Source organism: Odocoileus virginianus, chromosome 27 (assembly GCF_023699985.2).
Source record: "Odocoileus virginianus isolate 20LAN1187 ecotype Illinois chromosome 27, Ovbor_1.2, whole genome shotgun sequence".
Classification (NCBI taxonomy): Eukaryota; Metazoa; Chordata; class Mammalia; order Artiodactyla; family Cervidae; genus Odocoileus; species Odocoileus virginianus.
Window position 1 is genome coordinate 33,665,966 of NC_069700.1, and position 17,277 is coordinate 33,683,242.

A 17,277-nucleotide genomic window follows, 5' to 3' on the forward strand; every position below is an offset into this window, starting at 1 on the left:
CAGACTGTTCTCAACTCAACTATCAGAGTGATCCTTTTAAATGCATGTCAGATATTCTCAAAACTTTGTGGTGGCTTCCTTTAGAATGAATAGAAAGTCCTTACTGTGGCCCGCATACCACCACACCAAGCAAAAAACTTAGTTTCTTAGTTTTCTCTTAGAGTGGAATTTATCTTTAACTTGGAATTCTCTTCCCAAGATAATGTGTATAATCCACTGTTTCAAAAAGAGTAGATTTTCTTCAGGTTCCTGTTCAGATGTCATCTTCCCAGGGGGATCTTTCCCTGAACACCTAACATAAACCACTACTCTTCACACCCATGCACCTTTTATAATCACTTGCGTATTTTCTTTTTTTTCCCCTCTCCCTCTCCCCTCAGTTTTCTTTGTCCTCGGCACTTAACCCAATCTGATTCTATATATTTGTTTAATATCCCTTTCGCTATAATGTATGTTCCATCACAGCAGAGATTTTTTTCATTCATTGCTGTATCTTAGTGCTCGGAACAGTACCTCGTACATAGGAGGTGCTTGTTAAGTATTTAAAACAATTATAGAGGAAAACATTGACTCTGTAACAAAAATCATGTGGTATAAACTTCAAATGTTTGTCAGTTTTCTGCTCACGTCATTTCAAGCTCCTTTGCCTCTGTCTTTGTTTGTTTTTTTTTTTTTCCATTTATATTTATTAGTTGGAGGCTAATTACTTTACAACATTGCAGTGGTTTTTGTCATACATTGAAATGAATGCCTCTGTGTTTGGAACACCTTCCGTCATGGCTGTGTTATGCGCTTGGCATACTCTGCTTTATTTGATTACAGTCTTTCCTGTCATTTTTCTACAACAGAATTAATCTCTTTTTTCTTTAGTTGTCACATGCATTTCTTTTTTTAATGAGTCTCTATGCTAAAATGACTTTACATTCTTTTCATATGTTTGCTTTTAAACAAATGTGTGGGCACATCTTTGACCTGGGCACTGGGACAGTGGTAATCTAGACATAGGTGCCTTGTCCTGCTGGATCCTGGTCTGATCTCACATCTTGTTGGTCTCTTAAGCACAGCAGCATCTGGTATTCTGTAATGGAATTTTATATTGTTTTCAAAGAGCTTGGTTTTTTAAAATATTATACTTTTGCTCATCACTTATGCACATATATATATAGCTTAGGATCACTTATATAGATTTTAGCTCAAAAATCCATGCCCTTCCTTTGCCAGTTTTTCACTCGCTGCATAATGGTATTTACCTTCATTATTGTTAATAAATAACTTAGGTGTATTGCTTCCAGTTCTTTTCAGTTTTAGCTATTTCTTCCTGCTTTCCAATAGGACTTATCTGCCACTACACCTATTCCCTATCTCGTCAATTTAATACGACTTTGGGCTAAATAATTTCATGTCTATATTATTGGGACTCTAATGCTATCCTCAGCTGAACTAAGTATATATTGTGTTAGGATTCCTTTTCCCTTTTTGCCTAACACTGTTGTTTCATTTACTTAGTTGTTTTGTTTTTAACTTTTATCAAATGATAAAAAACATTCCACCCCATACTTTGACCCAGTGCTTTGAATACGTACACTTTAATACACATGGATACCTTGGGTGTTGGTCAGCTTTTTCTTCCTAAAGAGCTCTATCCTAGAACTTGTTGTCCTCTAATCTGTGTTCATCTCTTTGGTTACCCTGTGGGCCTGCTGCATCACTGCAGTTTGGGATTTCCTTTCATAGTCATCCTCGAGATTATTGTTAATTCTCTCTGTATATCCCGTTTGTGTCTCTCTGATCTTTCTTGGTTTACTCCATCATGGTTTTTGTTTGAAATATATACAACTTTTAGTGGCTTCCTAGAGGAGTGGGCATCCTTGCACATCTAATAATGTCTTTATTCTGTTTTTACACTCAGTTGACTGCATGTAAAATTCTGGGATGAAAATCATTTTCCCTCAGAATGTCATAGCTTCATTTTTTTCTAGTTTCCTGTCATTGCTGCTAAAAGACTGGAGTCATTCTGATTTTTGGACCTTTGTATGAAGGCTTTTCCACTGAGGAAGTCTGTGGGATCATTTAACAGCCATGTGCCTCATGACGTCTGTTTTCATCCATTAGCTAAGAAACCCAGGGTGTGCTGTCAGTATTGAAACTCTGGTTCTTTGGTTTTGTTTCTTGATTTTTTTTCTCTTTAATTCTTTTCTTTTATAACTCTGGTACCTCATTATTCAAATGTTAGATTTTATTCAGTTTCTTTAATTTTCTTACATATCTCTTCTATTTTCTAGCACTTCCTTTTCCAGGAGATTTCTCAGCTTGTGCTTTTAAGCCTTATATTTTCTTATTTCTCTTATTATATTCTTACTTTCTAAGAGTTCCTTGGTTCCATGATTATCTCTGAGAGGATATTATGTTTTCATTTTCTTCTTTATATGGTGTCTTTCTTGCCTTCTTTGTTTAGGGTCATTAAACAAAAGACTGACTGACCATTTGAATGGAGTGCCAGAAAGCTGTTTAGAAGCTTTGTGCCTGGTGGATCTTGTTGAATTATTCACTATAAAATGATCTGAGCTGTTTTCATTTCATCCTCAGATGTCAAGGTCTTGGATTGGTCATATTTCCCACAGAAAACTTAAGTCTTCCTCAGATCTCTTACCCAGAGAATAAATGCCTGACTATTAGTGTTTTGAAAACAGTTAAGCTGGAAAACTGGGTGTTCAGCATACAATTACATATAGTCACTTAATTGCCCTGTATTCAGAATAGTCCTCTCCCCTCAACCATGCCGAGCATCCTCCAGGAACTGTTTTACCTGCTCCAGACAAAACCTCTGTATCGGGTCAGGGAAGGGCTGTTTTTACTGCATCATGCCCGTGTTCTGAGGGTAAAAGGTGTTCTAACGCAGTGTTCATTTGTCCAGTCCCACTTCCCCACCTACTTCCAGAAATACCTGATACCTCTAACTCCTTATCCTTGGGAGGAGGAGTACTGTGGTATTTATCACCGTGCTTCTCAGCATTCACTAGTGGCTTATTATTCAGCTTCCTTGTATCCAGTAAGACATTTAACAATGATCTCTCTGCTTTCCAGCTCCTAAATTGTATTGCTGTGACTTCTTTGCCATTCTTTGTCTTTGTCAGTTTATTCTTTCTTTCTTTATTTAAATGTATTTATTTATTTGAATGTGCCAGGTCTTAGTTGCAGCATGTGGGATCTAGCTCCCTGACCAGGCCCCCTGCATTGGGAGCACATGACTTAACCACAACCTACAGGGAAGTCCCTGTCAGTTTATTCTTTAAAAATTTAACACTGGATTCTCTACAGACGCGAAGTTTCAGGAATAAGTGGATGTATATGTTTCCAGTTCAACTTCTTTTGTTGATTCTTGACCTCATTTACCATTTACAGAGTCAGTAGGCAGTAAGTTGTAAGGCAGTAGTAAGGCACCATGAGTAAAGATGGCTCCCTTGAAAAGAGCATGTCCATTTTTCTAAGTGTATCACCTGTAGTACATTTCCACTTCAAACTCAGTATCTGAACCCATTGTTTTCCTGTAAAACCACTGCCCTCTCTGAGTCTTTCCACCCCTATTTTTGTTGACAGCCTCTACCACAGAGTTCCTTTTGACTCTTCCTCCTGTCTCCCGCTTCTAGCCATTGAATTTTTAAATTGTGCTTATTCTCCCTGTGAATGTCCTTGGTTTTTACTCTTCTGTCTCCTGTTTTCACAGCCATTGTTCAGATGTTCATTACTAAGCCTAAATCTGGCCACAAACCAGAAGATTACTGGAATGGTGTTCTCAGAGATCCTGTCAGTATTCTTACAGGACACTCTCTTGTTTCCTAACATACAATGGTATTCTCTTGTTGCCAGATGAAATCTGAACTCTTCACCCTAGCAGTTAGCTGTGTTTGGCTTTTGCCAATGTCTTTCCATGCCTTTGTGATGTTCCCTCTACCTGAAGTACTTTTGGTCAAACTTAAGTCCAGTACCCTTTGGAGCTCCCCTCAGTGATGGTTTTCTGCCTGAAGCTTACTCTGCCTAAATTCCGCTGTTCACAAATGGCTGTTCCCCTTTTTCTTTATTTTTAGATGTTTTCCCTTTTTTCCCCATATATGTGTTAAAGAAACCGTTGCATCCCCATAGTGGTTAACATGGTCCCCAAGATCAATATTTTGTTATTTTCGGAGGGGTGAGGGAGCAGGAGGAGACCGAAGGCAAGAAGCCTATTTATGGGCAGTGTTTGTAAGGCTCTTAAAACTTGAAACCTACATCTTTCAATTTCTCATGAGCACACAGCAAGGAAAAGTTTGAATGGAACCTAAATTGGTAGCATTTATATGTTGAAATGCAAATTATTTTACACAAACGAACAACTTAACTTTTGTTTGGGATAATAGTTTTCCATTTTTTTAAAAAACAATTTGTTATTGCCTAACCTGTGTATCTATATATAAGTTCAGGCTCATGTTTTCAGAAATAATTTGGAGCAGATGGCACGTAAAGAAAAGTGCTATTTGAAGCTAATAGCATGAAAATGATACTTAAGAAATGAGCTACATGAGAACTTTGGTTTAGGGAAAACTTTGGTGAATTTATCTTAATCTCTGTTATTAAGCAATCATGACTTGTTACTTTTTAGAATAAATGAATTTTAAAATACTGTTTCCTTCATTTACTCAGCACAAACATTTCACCGAAGATATTCAAACAAGGCAGTATCGCTCCTTGGAAGTTTTGATAGGATCTGGCTATAATACCCCTGCTGACATTTGGAGCACAGCATGCATGGTAATGTTTTTCCTGTTGACTTTAACTTGTTATGTGGTAATTTGCTAATTTCAGTAGACCAGCAAATTAACAAATAGGAAAGGAATTTTTTTCTGACTTACCACTGGCACTCTAAATCCCATGTCTGGAGATGTCTGAATTCAAAACCTTGGGTATAAACATATGGCATTCCATTCAGTTCCTGCCCAATTCCTGTTAGGTGAAGGAACCAAATGTTTCTTATTACAGATGGGGGCTGGGGGTGGGCGTTAAAAACAACTGCTCAGAAGTGGTATTGCTTTTGCAGGTTACAGGTACCCCTTGCTCTTTCAGCTCTATTATCAGATAGGGAAAACCCTGGAAATTGATTTATTCTACACAGTTCTATACATTCAGCAGTTCTTCAGACATCTTTGCGTCTCACAAGATGACTGAAGCTCAGTCATCCATAGATTCTTAAGTTGCTGCTTTGTCCTTGTCAAGCAGCTACTCAGGTGATCAGATTAGTTGATATTAAATGACTTCCCACAAATAGCCTCATGTTGGAACATAAATATAATTTCCTGAAATGGAGGTACTCTTCGATTTGTGATTGTGTGTTTTACTTTTTTCTCTCCTACTTGTTGTAAGTGCCGTACTGGCAGGAGCCATGTCTGTTATTATGTGTAGTTAAATGTCTGGTTCAGGGCCTGAGACCTTTTGAGTGGGTGCTTACAGTGCATTTCTAATGCTCACTACCCAGAGTCATCACAGACTTCACAGATTAAAGGCATAGTTTTCCACAAGACTATTCTCACTTCAGACACCAGCTGCAAGCTCTGGGGTCCTCAGGCCACCTACACTCCTGACCATCTGGCTACGAATTGGGGGTTTCCACTATCCTTTTAGATTAAGTAATTTCCTAGAATCACTCACAGAACTCAAGAAAGTGCTAAAATATTACAGTTCTGATATAAAGGATATAAATCAGGACCACCCAAATGAAAATATGCATATATTGAGGCCTGAGAGGGTACCAGAGATGAAGAAGCTTCTGTGTCCTTAGAATACCTATCGTGACAAATCAATGTGTGTCACCAACCAGGGAAGTTCACCCAAGCTTTGAGTGCCCAGTTTTTATTGAGATTTCATTACAGTCTCTAGCCCCCTTATCCTTCCAGGAGATTAGGAGGTCAGTTATGACAACACTCAGTTCAACACCTCAACCTTCTGATTGTACAGTTGGTCTTACCCACCCTGGGGGCATGTCCATCCCCCCTCTTGAAACTGTGTCTAAGGGCCCACTATGAGTCACCTCATTAGTATAAACTGAAGTGTGGTCCTAAGGGGCCCACCATGAATAAGAGTCACTTTTATGACTTGGAAATCCCAAGAGTTTAGAGGCGCCCTCCCAGGAAACAAGAACAAGATCAAACAAATTCATTAGTATACAATAGTACTTAATAAATATTTGTAGGCCATCAAATAAGTCAACTAAACCAGAAACATATTAAACTATAATTTCAGTTATTTTGTTTTGACACATCAGTGGTCTTTTAATCAGGAGGGCTACCTGAAATGAAGATAGCTTGGTATTGTGTACACAAGATGAAAAAACATTGGGAAAAAAGCTTCTTTCTTGCCATACTTTAAAGCTTTGTATTGAGGGATTTGATTTGGTAGAGGAAATAACTGATAGAGATCCCCCCATACAAAATATAGCTAGTTTGTAGGTGGCCTTTGGTTTACTCTGATGCAGTTTTTAATAGTTTAGTTGAGGGCAGTAAGTCCTGCTTGCTGTTTAAGATAGTATTTACAATGTCAGGCTTAAGAAGTAAGGCCAAAAAAATGAAAGAGGGGGTGGTTAACCTAGGCCCCTCTTGGACCAGCTCACATACAGGAATTTTGTTGACCAAGGAAAAGAAAGCACTTAACTGACTTGAGACAGTATCATGAAAACTTTAGCCCCATTTATTATCCCAAATTTCTCTCGTTTGCTAATAGACGTAGAAATATTGCTTTAAATATCACCAAGCTCAGAGAATAAAAATAAATCTTGGAATATCAGAAGTGTCCTGGAGACATGGATCCTCCTTCATCCAGTGCAATTAATTGATGGAAAGATTACGACCCTTTCTGAGAAGTAAAAAGGCAAGTTGTGAGATTGCCTACCACTTTAGTGATTGATTCTACGAAGTTAGAAGCACAGTTATAAGAAGGGAATGTTCTGTTAAGAGCTTTAAGAATGAATAAAGAATAGACATTGTCTCCATAGTTTGACCTTTCCCAGCGTATCGTATAGTTGAATTCATACAGCATGATTCGTTAACTTTTTTTTTTACTTTGTAATACTCATTTATGATTCTTCCATGTTTTTTCATGACTTGATAGTTCATTCCTTTTTAGCACTGAATGATATTCCGTTATCTGGAGGTACCAGCACACTGGATTTAATAACTGATTTTGCCTGTGTCTGTTAGCATGAACCTGACTGGCATAGAACAGGCCCTTTGGTCAGCGTGAGACAAGGACAGGAGTGTAGACACCAGAGCCCTTGATTCTGGGATAGACTTGGCCTTTCCATTCTGGTCAGTTTTCTCATCTGTGAAGGAAAGATGTTAAACTAGGTGTTTTGTAATCAAGTTTCTAGGGGTTTTTAGTTCTGTTGTGATCTTTTGGTTTGGGTTGGGTTTTTTGTACTGTTACTTATAAAATTGTAACTAATAAGCAACTACCTTATGTTCCAAAAATTAAGTTCTTTTAGAGAACTTTAAGTATCTAGGTGGAAAGTTTTAGTTTTTTTGTTCTGTTTTTGTTTTGCCACACCACATGGCATGTGGAAGGAACTCTAGTTCCCCAACCAGGAATTGAACCTATGCCTCCTGCATTGGAAGGGTGGAGACTTAACCACTGGCCTTCCAGAGAAGTGCCTAGAGTATTTTAAGTTTTTAGAGAACTGTCTTTTTTTTTAACTTGTAGTATTTTCACTGAATCCCAACATGAGACAGGAAAATTAAAGTACTGTTTTTAGGAGAGACTGACAAATTTTGATGAACAAGGAGCCGTTTGTTTCTGTTCTGCTTTGAGGGTATAACAAGTATCTGCTTTATCAGTGTAGTTCAGTAACGAACTGCTGGCATGTAAAACAAGCTATGCTAAGCAAGAAGCCACAGCATTGCTGACATTTTAGAGACAGTCCTGAAACTTCTGGTTTTGTGGTCTTGTTCTGGGCAGTAGTAGGGCCCAGGCGATTTTTGAGAAAGACTCTTCTGTTGTGATACTGTCAGACCACCAAGACCTAGACCTGGATCTAAATTGAGAATGTGCCCCAACTAAATCCACCCCACATTCCCGAGATTGTCTGGGATACTTGGTACCATTGAGTCAGTCTAAATTAACCCGTGGTTACTAGCACTTGACTATTAAATGTCCTTTTTATATCAATAAGGTCCTTTTTAAAACTGCTGTTAAATTACTTGCTCTCTTGTTAATCACTGAAAAATTAATACAGCCCTATGACTCAGATGCTGTCCTCTGTACTGACACTTCTAAGGAAATCACTTTTTCAGACCCTCTTAAACTCTGTTTACAAATTCTCTTGTTATAGGAGGCATGCCTCTCTTTTTCTGGTTGGTGAGTGCATACCTGCTGATCAGTATGAGTGGCTCCTAACTCCATTTATACTTCATCTTTTTCTGATTCTCTATAGACCAAGGAATTGGGAACTCTATCCAGGACAGTTTAACAAGTGCTTTTCAAAGCAAAACTTACTTTAAAAGTGCTTTCTACCAAACTCTAAAGAGCCCTAAGTAGAAAAATTTCTGAATTTTTTTGGTTTTGATTTTAGGTACAAAATCTTAATTTCTAGCTGTGTGAATTTATTAAAAAACACTCACCTCATGAATAATAACTTAGATTCACCTTAGATACACGTCCCTCTCTGGGCAAAAAGAGAAACTTAAGAGAGTTGAATTAATGATTAAGAGATTGGGGCACAGGGAGCTTGGAATAATCCACATATTGATATTAACTGAGCTTTTGCAATTTTCCTGCTCCATTTTATTAAGGTGCAGGTATGAAAGGAAAGCTCTTTAAGAATAATCTTAGACAATGTTTTAAATGATCATTTGCAGGTTTTTCCAAGAAAAAATATTATTACTTAAAATTGAGCCAAATAGCAATAAACTTCCCAGAGGTTTTTTTTTTTTTTTTAATGCTTTCATAAGCTTTTCCTCTTTTTCTTAGGCCTTTGAACTGGCCACAGGTGACTACTTATTTGAACCTCATTCAGGGGAAGAGTACACACGAGATGAAGGTAGGTCCTGTCTGTGCGTGGTGGCTGACGCTTGTTAGTACTAAAGACTCTCAGTGTTCTTAGGGTGCTGAGTGTATGTAAATCCCAGAAAAGAAATATATTTTATGTTAAGTATTAGATACAGTAGATATTTTATAATAGATATTATTCTGTGTAAGGGTTGGAGAACAGGCCACCACAGTTGGGTGAACTGAAGCTTGCATTCGCCAGTTTCTTCTAAAGCATCTAGTTGTCTTCCTTCCTGGATATTAATAAATCAGGGGTTCATTCTTTGCCCAGTTTGGATCTACCTGTTCGTCAATTTGTTGCCTAGTTATGCTTCCAACTTTATTTGGAAGTCAGTTTCAACATACATACACTCCTTGAATGCAGAGAATATATCCTCTTTGTCTATATAAATTATACAACATTTAGAATTCTTTTTTATTTTCCTTTCTGAAAATGAAAGCTATATTTTTTTCTTTTTAAATGATACTAACATTTTCCATAATGGCAATCCACTGCAGTACTCTTGCCTAGAAAATTCCATGGGTGGAGGAGCCTGGTGGGCTACAGTCCATGGGGTCGCAAAGAGTTGGACACAACTGAGTGACTTAACTTCACTCACTTCACTTTAAAATAAAATATTACAGATTTATATTTTGCAATACCAGTAGGAAAAGCCTAAGCTGTCAGTTGCTCTATCTGAGAGGCTGTGAAACCAGACAACTAAATGTGTGATTATTTTTTTAAAAATGGTGGCATTCAAGTAACTAGATGATAGCATGAATTTAAGAACTTTATTAAAGGAATGTTCTACCTTCTTTATTATATGATTTTGGCACTTTTGTTTTCAGAATCAGTGGGGATTACTTTGAGAGAGTACTGCCACTCTACCCACCCAGGGTGGAAAATAGGTCTTTTACTTTCTGTGCTTTCCTTGATTATTTAAGAAAACAGGTTCTGTGCTGTATGGAACTGACAGTGCTCTTTCTCAAACCGGGATGTCAATAGGCCGTGTTAGTAAAACCTCCTGATAAGTTCTGTTTGAAAAATGCTCTGCTAACTGATCCCCATAGCCGTATACCTATTTTAATGGGTACAATTTGGACACAGTTTCAGTACACAAGCCCCTTTTAAGAATGTACTGTAATTACTACCTCTGTAGACACTCGGTTTTCCCTGTTATCTGCTTGCTTCTTTTCTGGATTGTAAGTTTGGGGGCATAGACTTACACTGTTTCAGAAATGCCTTACTAGGGACTCCCCTGGTGGTCCAGTGGTTAAGACTTCACACTCCCGATGCTCAGGTCAATCCCTGGTCAGGGAGTTAAGATCCGATGTGTTGCGCTGCACAGCTCGGCACAAGAAAGAAAGCCCTTTGTATCTGTTTGTAAGGGTAATTAATTTTTTTCTTTATTTCCTTAGATTCCCTATAAATAGTCTGTGGTACAAACCTCATAGTGGCTAGAATTATATTGTATGGGGTATTATGCTAAACAAACCTGAAAAGTGAAATGAAAATGAAAGTCTCAAGAGACATGAGAGAACCCTAGATATTTAGATCATAGCTTACTCCCTGCTGTTCCAGTCAATACTAATAGTCCTAGATAAAACCTCAGAGTACTTAACTACTCTTTGACCTGTAGGAGCAGGAAAAAGTAAACGCTTACGCTGGCTAGTGTAGGCACAGTTAGGAGTCATGGTAGGACTGGGGTCTGAGTAGCATGTCTTCTGCTATTAGTGACATTCCACAGCCCTAAACCTTAGAATAATACTTAATCATTTTGCCTGTCAGGTATATTAATCCTATGATTAATTGATAAACCAGAGGTAGGTTGCTGCAACTAAAAGTAATGTAATGATTTCAAGGGAAAAATAATTCCTTAGTATAAGAAAAATATTAAAAGAACCAATATTTTACTTGGAAATTTACAGTAAGACAAATTCTAGTCTCATTTATAATTAATTTATACAAAAATTGGCAAAAATTTCATGTCAGTGAAATACTTGTTACCAGATCATAAATTCAGTCAGACTGCCCAGAGCTTATAGTGAGTTCATGAATATAAAATTGCTTTTAAATGACACCAGTGAGTCCTTTACATGTAAAATAGGAAGCACCTGAAACCTTCCCAAATTCCCAGATATGTTAATGTCCCTAGCATATTATTCCCCTCTAAGATACATTATTAGAAGTTTTAAGTGATTCCTTTTAGCTTGATTCTATAAACTGCAGGATTAAAGTCCTTTTTAAAACTGTTTTGTGGCTAGGAGCCCTCGCTTTTTAAAATCTCTTCGTGTGTTTATTTTCTGTCACCTGCAGGAAGAGGTAGTAGAGCTGTCTGCAGGTGTGGATGCTGGCTAGTCCAAGCCCGTCCCCTGGCGGCAGACTGCGCATCTGCCTAGCAGTGCTCACTACCGCATTCCTGCTGTGACAGTTACAGGGCACTGCGTGACTTTAGGGCCAAGTGTAGTCAAGTGTAATAGCCATGCTTTAAATGTTGGTGCTCATTTTTTCTTTAAAAATATGATTTATTAAATTACAAAAACCCTCTGGACAAGACATGATGAGATAGGGGTTTTCATCTGAGCTCTAGCTCTCCTTAGCTATGTAGATCAAGTAGTCCCTTCTCCCTGAGGTTTTATTTTCTCAATTTTAAAATGTATTAATTTATTAATTTTTGGCCTGTTCTACAAGGTGATTGTGAAAACTTAATCATATGTGAGTGCTTTGTCATGGACGTTCTTAAATAGTGATATTATTTCCCGCAAAGCCCTATTGAGCACTGTAATAAATATCTGTTATCAGTACCTATCCTAGAATGTCTGAAGTATATTGATACACTTTTTACCTTACTTGTAAAACCCACCTGAACCTAGACATATAGACAAAATAGAAATAAAATAGATAAGCCTCCAAACTTTAGAATGGGACTTGCCAACTATAGGTGATCAATCACCTGAAATAATTCTTGGCCTTCCCAGTCTTCCCTTGAGTATCGTGGGTTTTATTTGTAATTACTTTTAAGTAGCTAGTTCTTGAAAAAGCTATTCATAGAAAAACCTCTCTTACAGCTTATCCTTGATCCTGTTCTTCTTACCCTTCTATTTTAGACCACATTGCGCACATTATAGAGCTGATAGGCAGAATTCCAAGACGCTTTGCCCTCAGTGGGAAATATTCACAGGACTTCTTCAATCGCAGAGGTAGTATTGTTAACATGAGTTTTCATCTAGGTCCCAGGGATGCAGCTTCAGGAAGCAGAGCATTCACACCAAGATGGTTTTTAGTTACCACTCAAGTCCCACTGGAGTGGTTACCTGATTTGTAATGGTTTTCTGGATTCTCCATTAGATGGATAGAGTCCTCTTCTCATTTAGGAAAGAAAGCAAGCTGAAATGCTTTACAAAGAGGTGTGCATGCTACTCTTTCTGCCAGTGTTTAGAACTACATTTGTTATTCCTGTTATGTATGTCTTTTTCCCCCCTCTTGAAATGTTTGAAACATACAGATCACATTGCATTGATCATAGAACTTCTGGGGAAGGTGCCTCGCAAGCTCATTGTGGCAGGAAAATATTCCAAGGAATTTTTCACCAAAAAAGGTAAAAGAAGTGTGTTTGTTCCCAGACATTGAGGGGACAAAAGTGTTTGACAGTGAAGAGGTAAGTACTGCTGGGTACAGTGTCCCCAGCACCTCAAGAAGGGCACTTCTGCCTCGACGGCAGAGCTGACTTAGCAGAGACTGGAGCCAGGCCGTCTGGGTTCAGATTCCACCTGCTCTTCTACGGATGCGGTCTTTGACCCAAACTCAAGTCTCCTGCTTTCTCAATGGGGATTACTCATATTAAATTAGTAGCTGGCACGTAGTTCGTTGATTACTCCTACTGTAGCACTTCTGAAAAATGGGTAGATTTTGCTGAGACAGTTCTATCAAAAGACAAGTAGAATTAATTAACTTTGTACTTTCAATTTCATAAGTTTATGTTATCATTTATTAGTAAGGAAAACAAAGATAAAATTCACCTTACATTTTTTACTGGATAATAATATTATGTTGGCATATTTAAATATGTATTTCTTATGCATTCCAAATACTGAAATGTGAAAACCTGATCCTACAAGGGGCTGGAAAACTGTGTAACCTTTTTTCCCTTTTTGTCATGGTTCCCTTTTTCCTCAAAATCTCTACACTTGTGCTGAGGAAAATCTTTTTTTGTCAGCACTTGAGAGCAAGCATTTCTTAATGTTTCTATTTGGGGCAAGAAAATGGTGAAGTGCTTCCTGAGAGTTGTTCCTTGTGTGCAAAGTCAGGTTAACGGCATATGTGTACCAAATAGGTAATCAGGCACTCACTGTCCACAGAAGAGACTTCAAATAAGCGTTACATAAGAAAAAAAATTAAAGCAACTTTAACCTTAGTAAGTCACTGATAATTGACTATCTTTAAAAAAAAAAAAATTGTTTCGAGGAGGCAAAAGGAGATTTATGTTCTAAAATGGTACAATGTGATGCAGCTGTATCTGAAAATTTGTGTTTTTTTTTAGTTTTGTTACTTTTATACATGTTGGATGTGGTTTTTAGTTCTTATTTTTTAATTACTGCCTTATTTTGAAACAACATTTACTAGATTATTGAGCCAAAAATAGAGTACAAGCAAATTATTCTTAGTATGTGGTAATAGATTGCCTCTGAATACCATGAGACCATGCTGAGTATATTGGCTTTTAATTTTCAGTTTAGTGAATACCTAGTTCCTGACAGGCCTATCCAACTTGATCAGGATGAAAAATCCTAGAATGGTGGATCAAAATACTGTTTTAAATTTTTAGGCCCTCATGAAAAATGGAGACACTTCTTTCCAAGGAATGCATTAGATAAGAGAGGTGCTTTATGAATGGAGAAGGATTAGATTCTGATAGCAGTTTGATTCTTGATAAACTGCCTGGATTAGTGCCTGGATTGCCACAGAACAGTGTCACTTACCAGTGTTGGTCAGTTTCTTTGTACTGTCTTTACCGTAGGTGACCTGAAACACATCACGAAGCTGAAACCCTGGGGCCTTTTTGAGGTTCTAGTGGAGAAGTATGAGTGGTCTCAGGAAGAGGCAGCTGGCTTCACAGATTTCTTACTGCCCATGTTGGAGCTGATCCCCGAGAAGAGGGCCACTGCCGCTGAGTGTCTCCGGCACCCTTGGCTCAACTCTTAAGCCCAGTCCAGCACCGCAGCAGAGAGCACAGGCTGGCCCTCCACCCCTCCCTCCAAGCATTGCCCCCTTCCTTTTTCAGGGTGACGCTCTGCCTTCAAGGGTTTCTAGGGTGTTTTGTGTGTTTTGTTTAATCCAACATGTTCATTTGGGTTTGCTTACTTGACCCTGTGGAGATCCTCCCACAGCATTGGGCATCCTAGGTGAATTTGGCCTTGATTGGGCTCTGCCAAAGACGAATGGACTAAAATGTGGAACAGCCTCATACCCTGTACCCTTGTCTTTCCATTAGGACATCCTTTAAATTATAAGCATCCTTTTAAAAAGAACTGTGAAGATGTATGAGCTCATCCTTTTATTCACTGACTCTAAGAGTCAAATATTCTAGTGTATATCCTATTGCCAGCGTAAGGATGAGAAGGGGAAAGGGTGTTACTTCTGTGTACAGCAGAGACATTAAACTTGCTGGATCCAGGCTGCATCATCTTCCTGGATTGTTTCTGTTGTTCTCTATCTTCACATTTCTTTCTGCGACTTTTAAGCTACTATGTTTTTAAATGATCTGTATAAACACCAAATTTAGGTAACATTTATCACTGTTCAAAGCACTGTCAAATTCCTTTCATCTTTTAATAACCCTTAGGTCCTCGAATCTTCAGTCTGATTTTGGATGGAAACAAAACTGGAACCATTGACTAGTAATTTCTTGAGAACCACATATGTTCTGCAAACAGTCCTTTCCTGTGTCTTTTCTGTACCCTAATAGCAGAATTACTTTGATTGGCTGTTTGTTTTTTGTTTTTTTTTTAATCCCTGGCTGGCACTTTACTCATTGCACTTGAGTTTATTGCCCCATAATTAATTCAGGATGACTCTAGAAAAGAGAACTAAGTTTCAGAGGTTTGTCCCATCTGAGAAGAAACTATCCTAGAGTTCTTGGTTTTTTTTTTTTTTTACAAACAGTCCCCAATTTTTATTTAGGGCCTTTGCTTTACCTCATCCAGAATTCAGCTGTGAAGCAGTTTCCCTTATGGCTTTGCCCTTCTCATTTTCTCAGAGGCTTCAGGTCTTAAACGAAATCCTGGGATACAAGAACCAAGGGGAGGGGGTGGGATGGCACTTTTTTCATTGTTGTTTATTTTGAGGGTTGTGTTTGTTTTTATTATTTTTCTTTCTCGATTGGTTTAAGATTAGCCATTCTCTGCTGCTATTTCCTTGTATAATGTAAGTTTTAAATTTTGAGATGATTGAAATGTACTTGAGGCTTTTTTTTTTAATGAGAAAAGGCTTTGTGAATCTTATTTTAGAATGAGCCTCTCCTAGACTTGCCCTACACATTACATATATTCCTCGGGTCATATTGAAAAGCTAAAGAGGGGCAGGATTGGGGTCACAGCTGCTGCTTCTGCATGGACCAAGTGGGCCTTGGGGATTCAGCATTCTCCAGAAGTGGCTACAGGACTGATTTACAGAAAGCCAAGGAGGTGCACCTCAAGGCTCTGCTAACAAAGCAGCGATGAGACTGCTGGGTGGCCAACTTTCTGTACAGAAAATTGGAATCTAGGTTCTGTCATATACCAACAAAGGCAAAGGAAAAGCGGTGCAGTTACGCATCCATTTACTCACAGACGTGTTACCCTGAGTAACCGGCCAGCCAAGTGGTGCAGTTACGCATCCATTTACTCACAAACGTACTGCCCTGAGTGACGGGCCAGCCAGTGCATCGGGTCCCTGATGGTAATCCTGAAATCAGACATGTTCCTGTAGAAAGAAGTGTAAGTGAGGCTGTCTATGCACCTATCAAGAATAAAGAAAATAGATTGTATCAAACAACGGCAGGGAAAATCCTTCAGCAGTCCTAATCCACTTTTGGTTTTCAGCGACATATACATCTAAAGCAATACCAGACTAGAACTGAATTCTTTGCTACACTGTAAAATCACAATTGTGGAATGATAGGAATTCTGGTGATGACATTAAGGTGAACTAAGCAAAACATACACAAATAGAAGGCCCTGTTTTAACAACTAACATGAAGAGAAATGTAATGCGAGAACCTGTAACTGCATCTTGGAAATGTTTTCCCACCAAATAAGGGCTTTTACCCCCATCTCTTAAGGAGCCAGATGAATTCAAAGCCGTAGAAAGAGGCAGCTGTAGAATTTGATCTTCCAAGTATCCCGTGTACCTTTATTGAACTTACTGTCAAATTGCCAGGATCTCACTAAAGGATTTCTATTTGCTCTCAGTAAAAAATAAAACCCCAAACACATTTTTATTCTTTCTACTGGGTGCATTGTCTGTTTTCTTTGTAAATGCAGTACAATAAAATTATTTAATAACCTACATGTTTCCAGAAGATTTCTGTTTGTTGCCCAAGTTGATCTGACCTAGCTTCAGAATGGAGGAACGGATTGGTTGAGTTGCTTTTTGAACTTAAATATACCATGAAACTGTATAACTTGCACACATGTCATTTTGTGTGGTTTGTAGCTTTGCTTCTGTTAAATTGGAGGTGTGATGGGATTAACAAAGTACATTTTGGAAAATTCTAAGAAAATTGTTATTCCCTATAACTCAGCACCATTTTTCCTATTTGTGGGTTCTTTTCTCTCTCTCTCTCTACAGATCACAAAGTGCAAAGTATCAAAATTTTGTGAACCTCACGGCACTGGAATACACAGGTTTTGATATACTTGTCTCTCACCCCTCAGTATAAATTCTTAGAAATGGATTGGCTGGGGCAGAGAGTAAGCACATTTTTAAGGCGTTTAGTAAATGTTGCCTAACTTAAGTGGAGAACAACAGTTGGACTGCTTTGTGGTTAGCAACAGTGTTTGAATGAGCCTGTTGTAAGCTTACTCATTTTATTCCTAATAGCCAGTTTGATTGCCCCAAAAGGGGAGTATCTTGTTTTAATTTGCATATTGGATGACTAGTACAGTCAGAAGCTTGTTTCATGGGTTTTATTGGCCTTTTTTTGGTCCTTTCCCAAGTTACCCAACTTTTCTTTTGGCATGCTTCCCTGTTTG

The 17,277-nt window shown here is 38.2% G+C and overlaps 1 protein-coding gene across 1 annotated transcript in view; it reads left to right on the forward strand.

Moving 5' to 3' along the window:
• SRPK1 (SRSF protein kinase 1) overlaps positions 1-16,591 on the forward strand; it is a 67,994-nt gene extending 51,403 nt beyond the window's left edge. Inside the window, 4 exon segments of the mRNA XM_020886448.2 lie at positions 4,678-4,785; positions 8,989-9,058; positions 12,552-12,644; positions 14,064-16,591. Of these exon segments, the coding sequence (XP_020742107.1) occupies positions 4,678-4,785; positions 8,989-9,058; positions 12,552-12,644; positions 14,064-14,248 (456 nt within the window). The 3' untranslated portion in view covers positions 14,249-16,591.
• Positions 16,592-17,277: the final 686 nt, after the last annotated feature.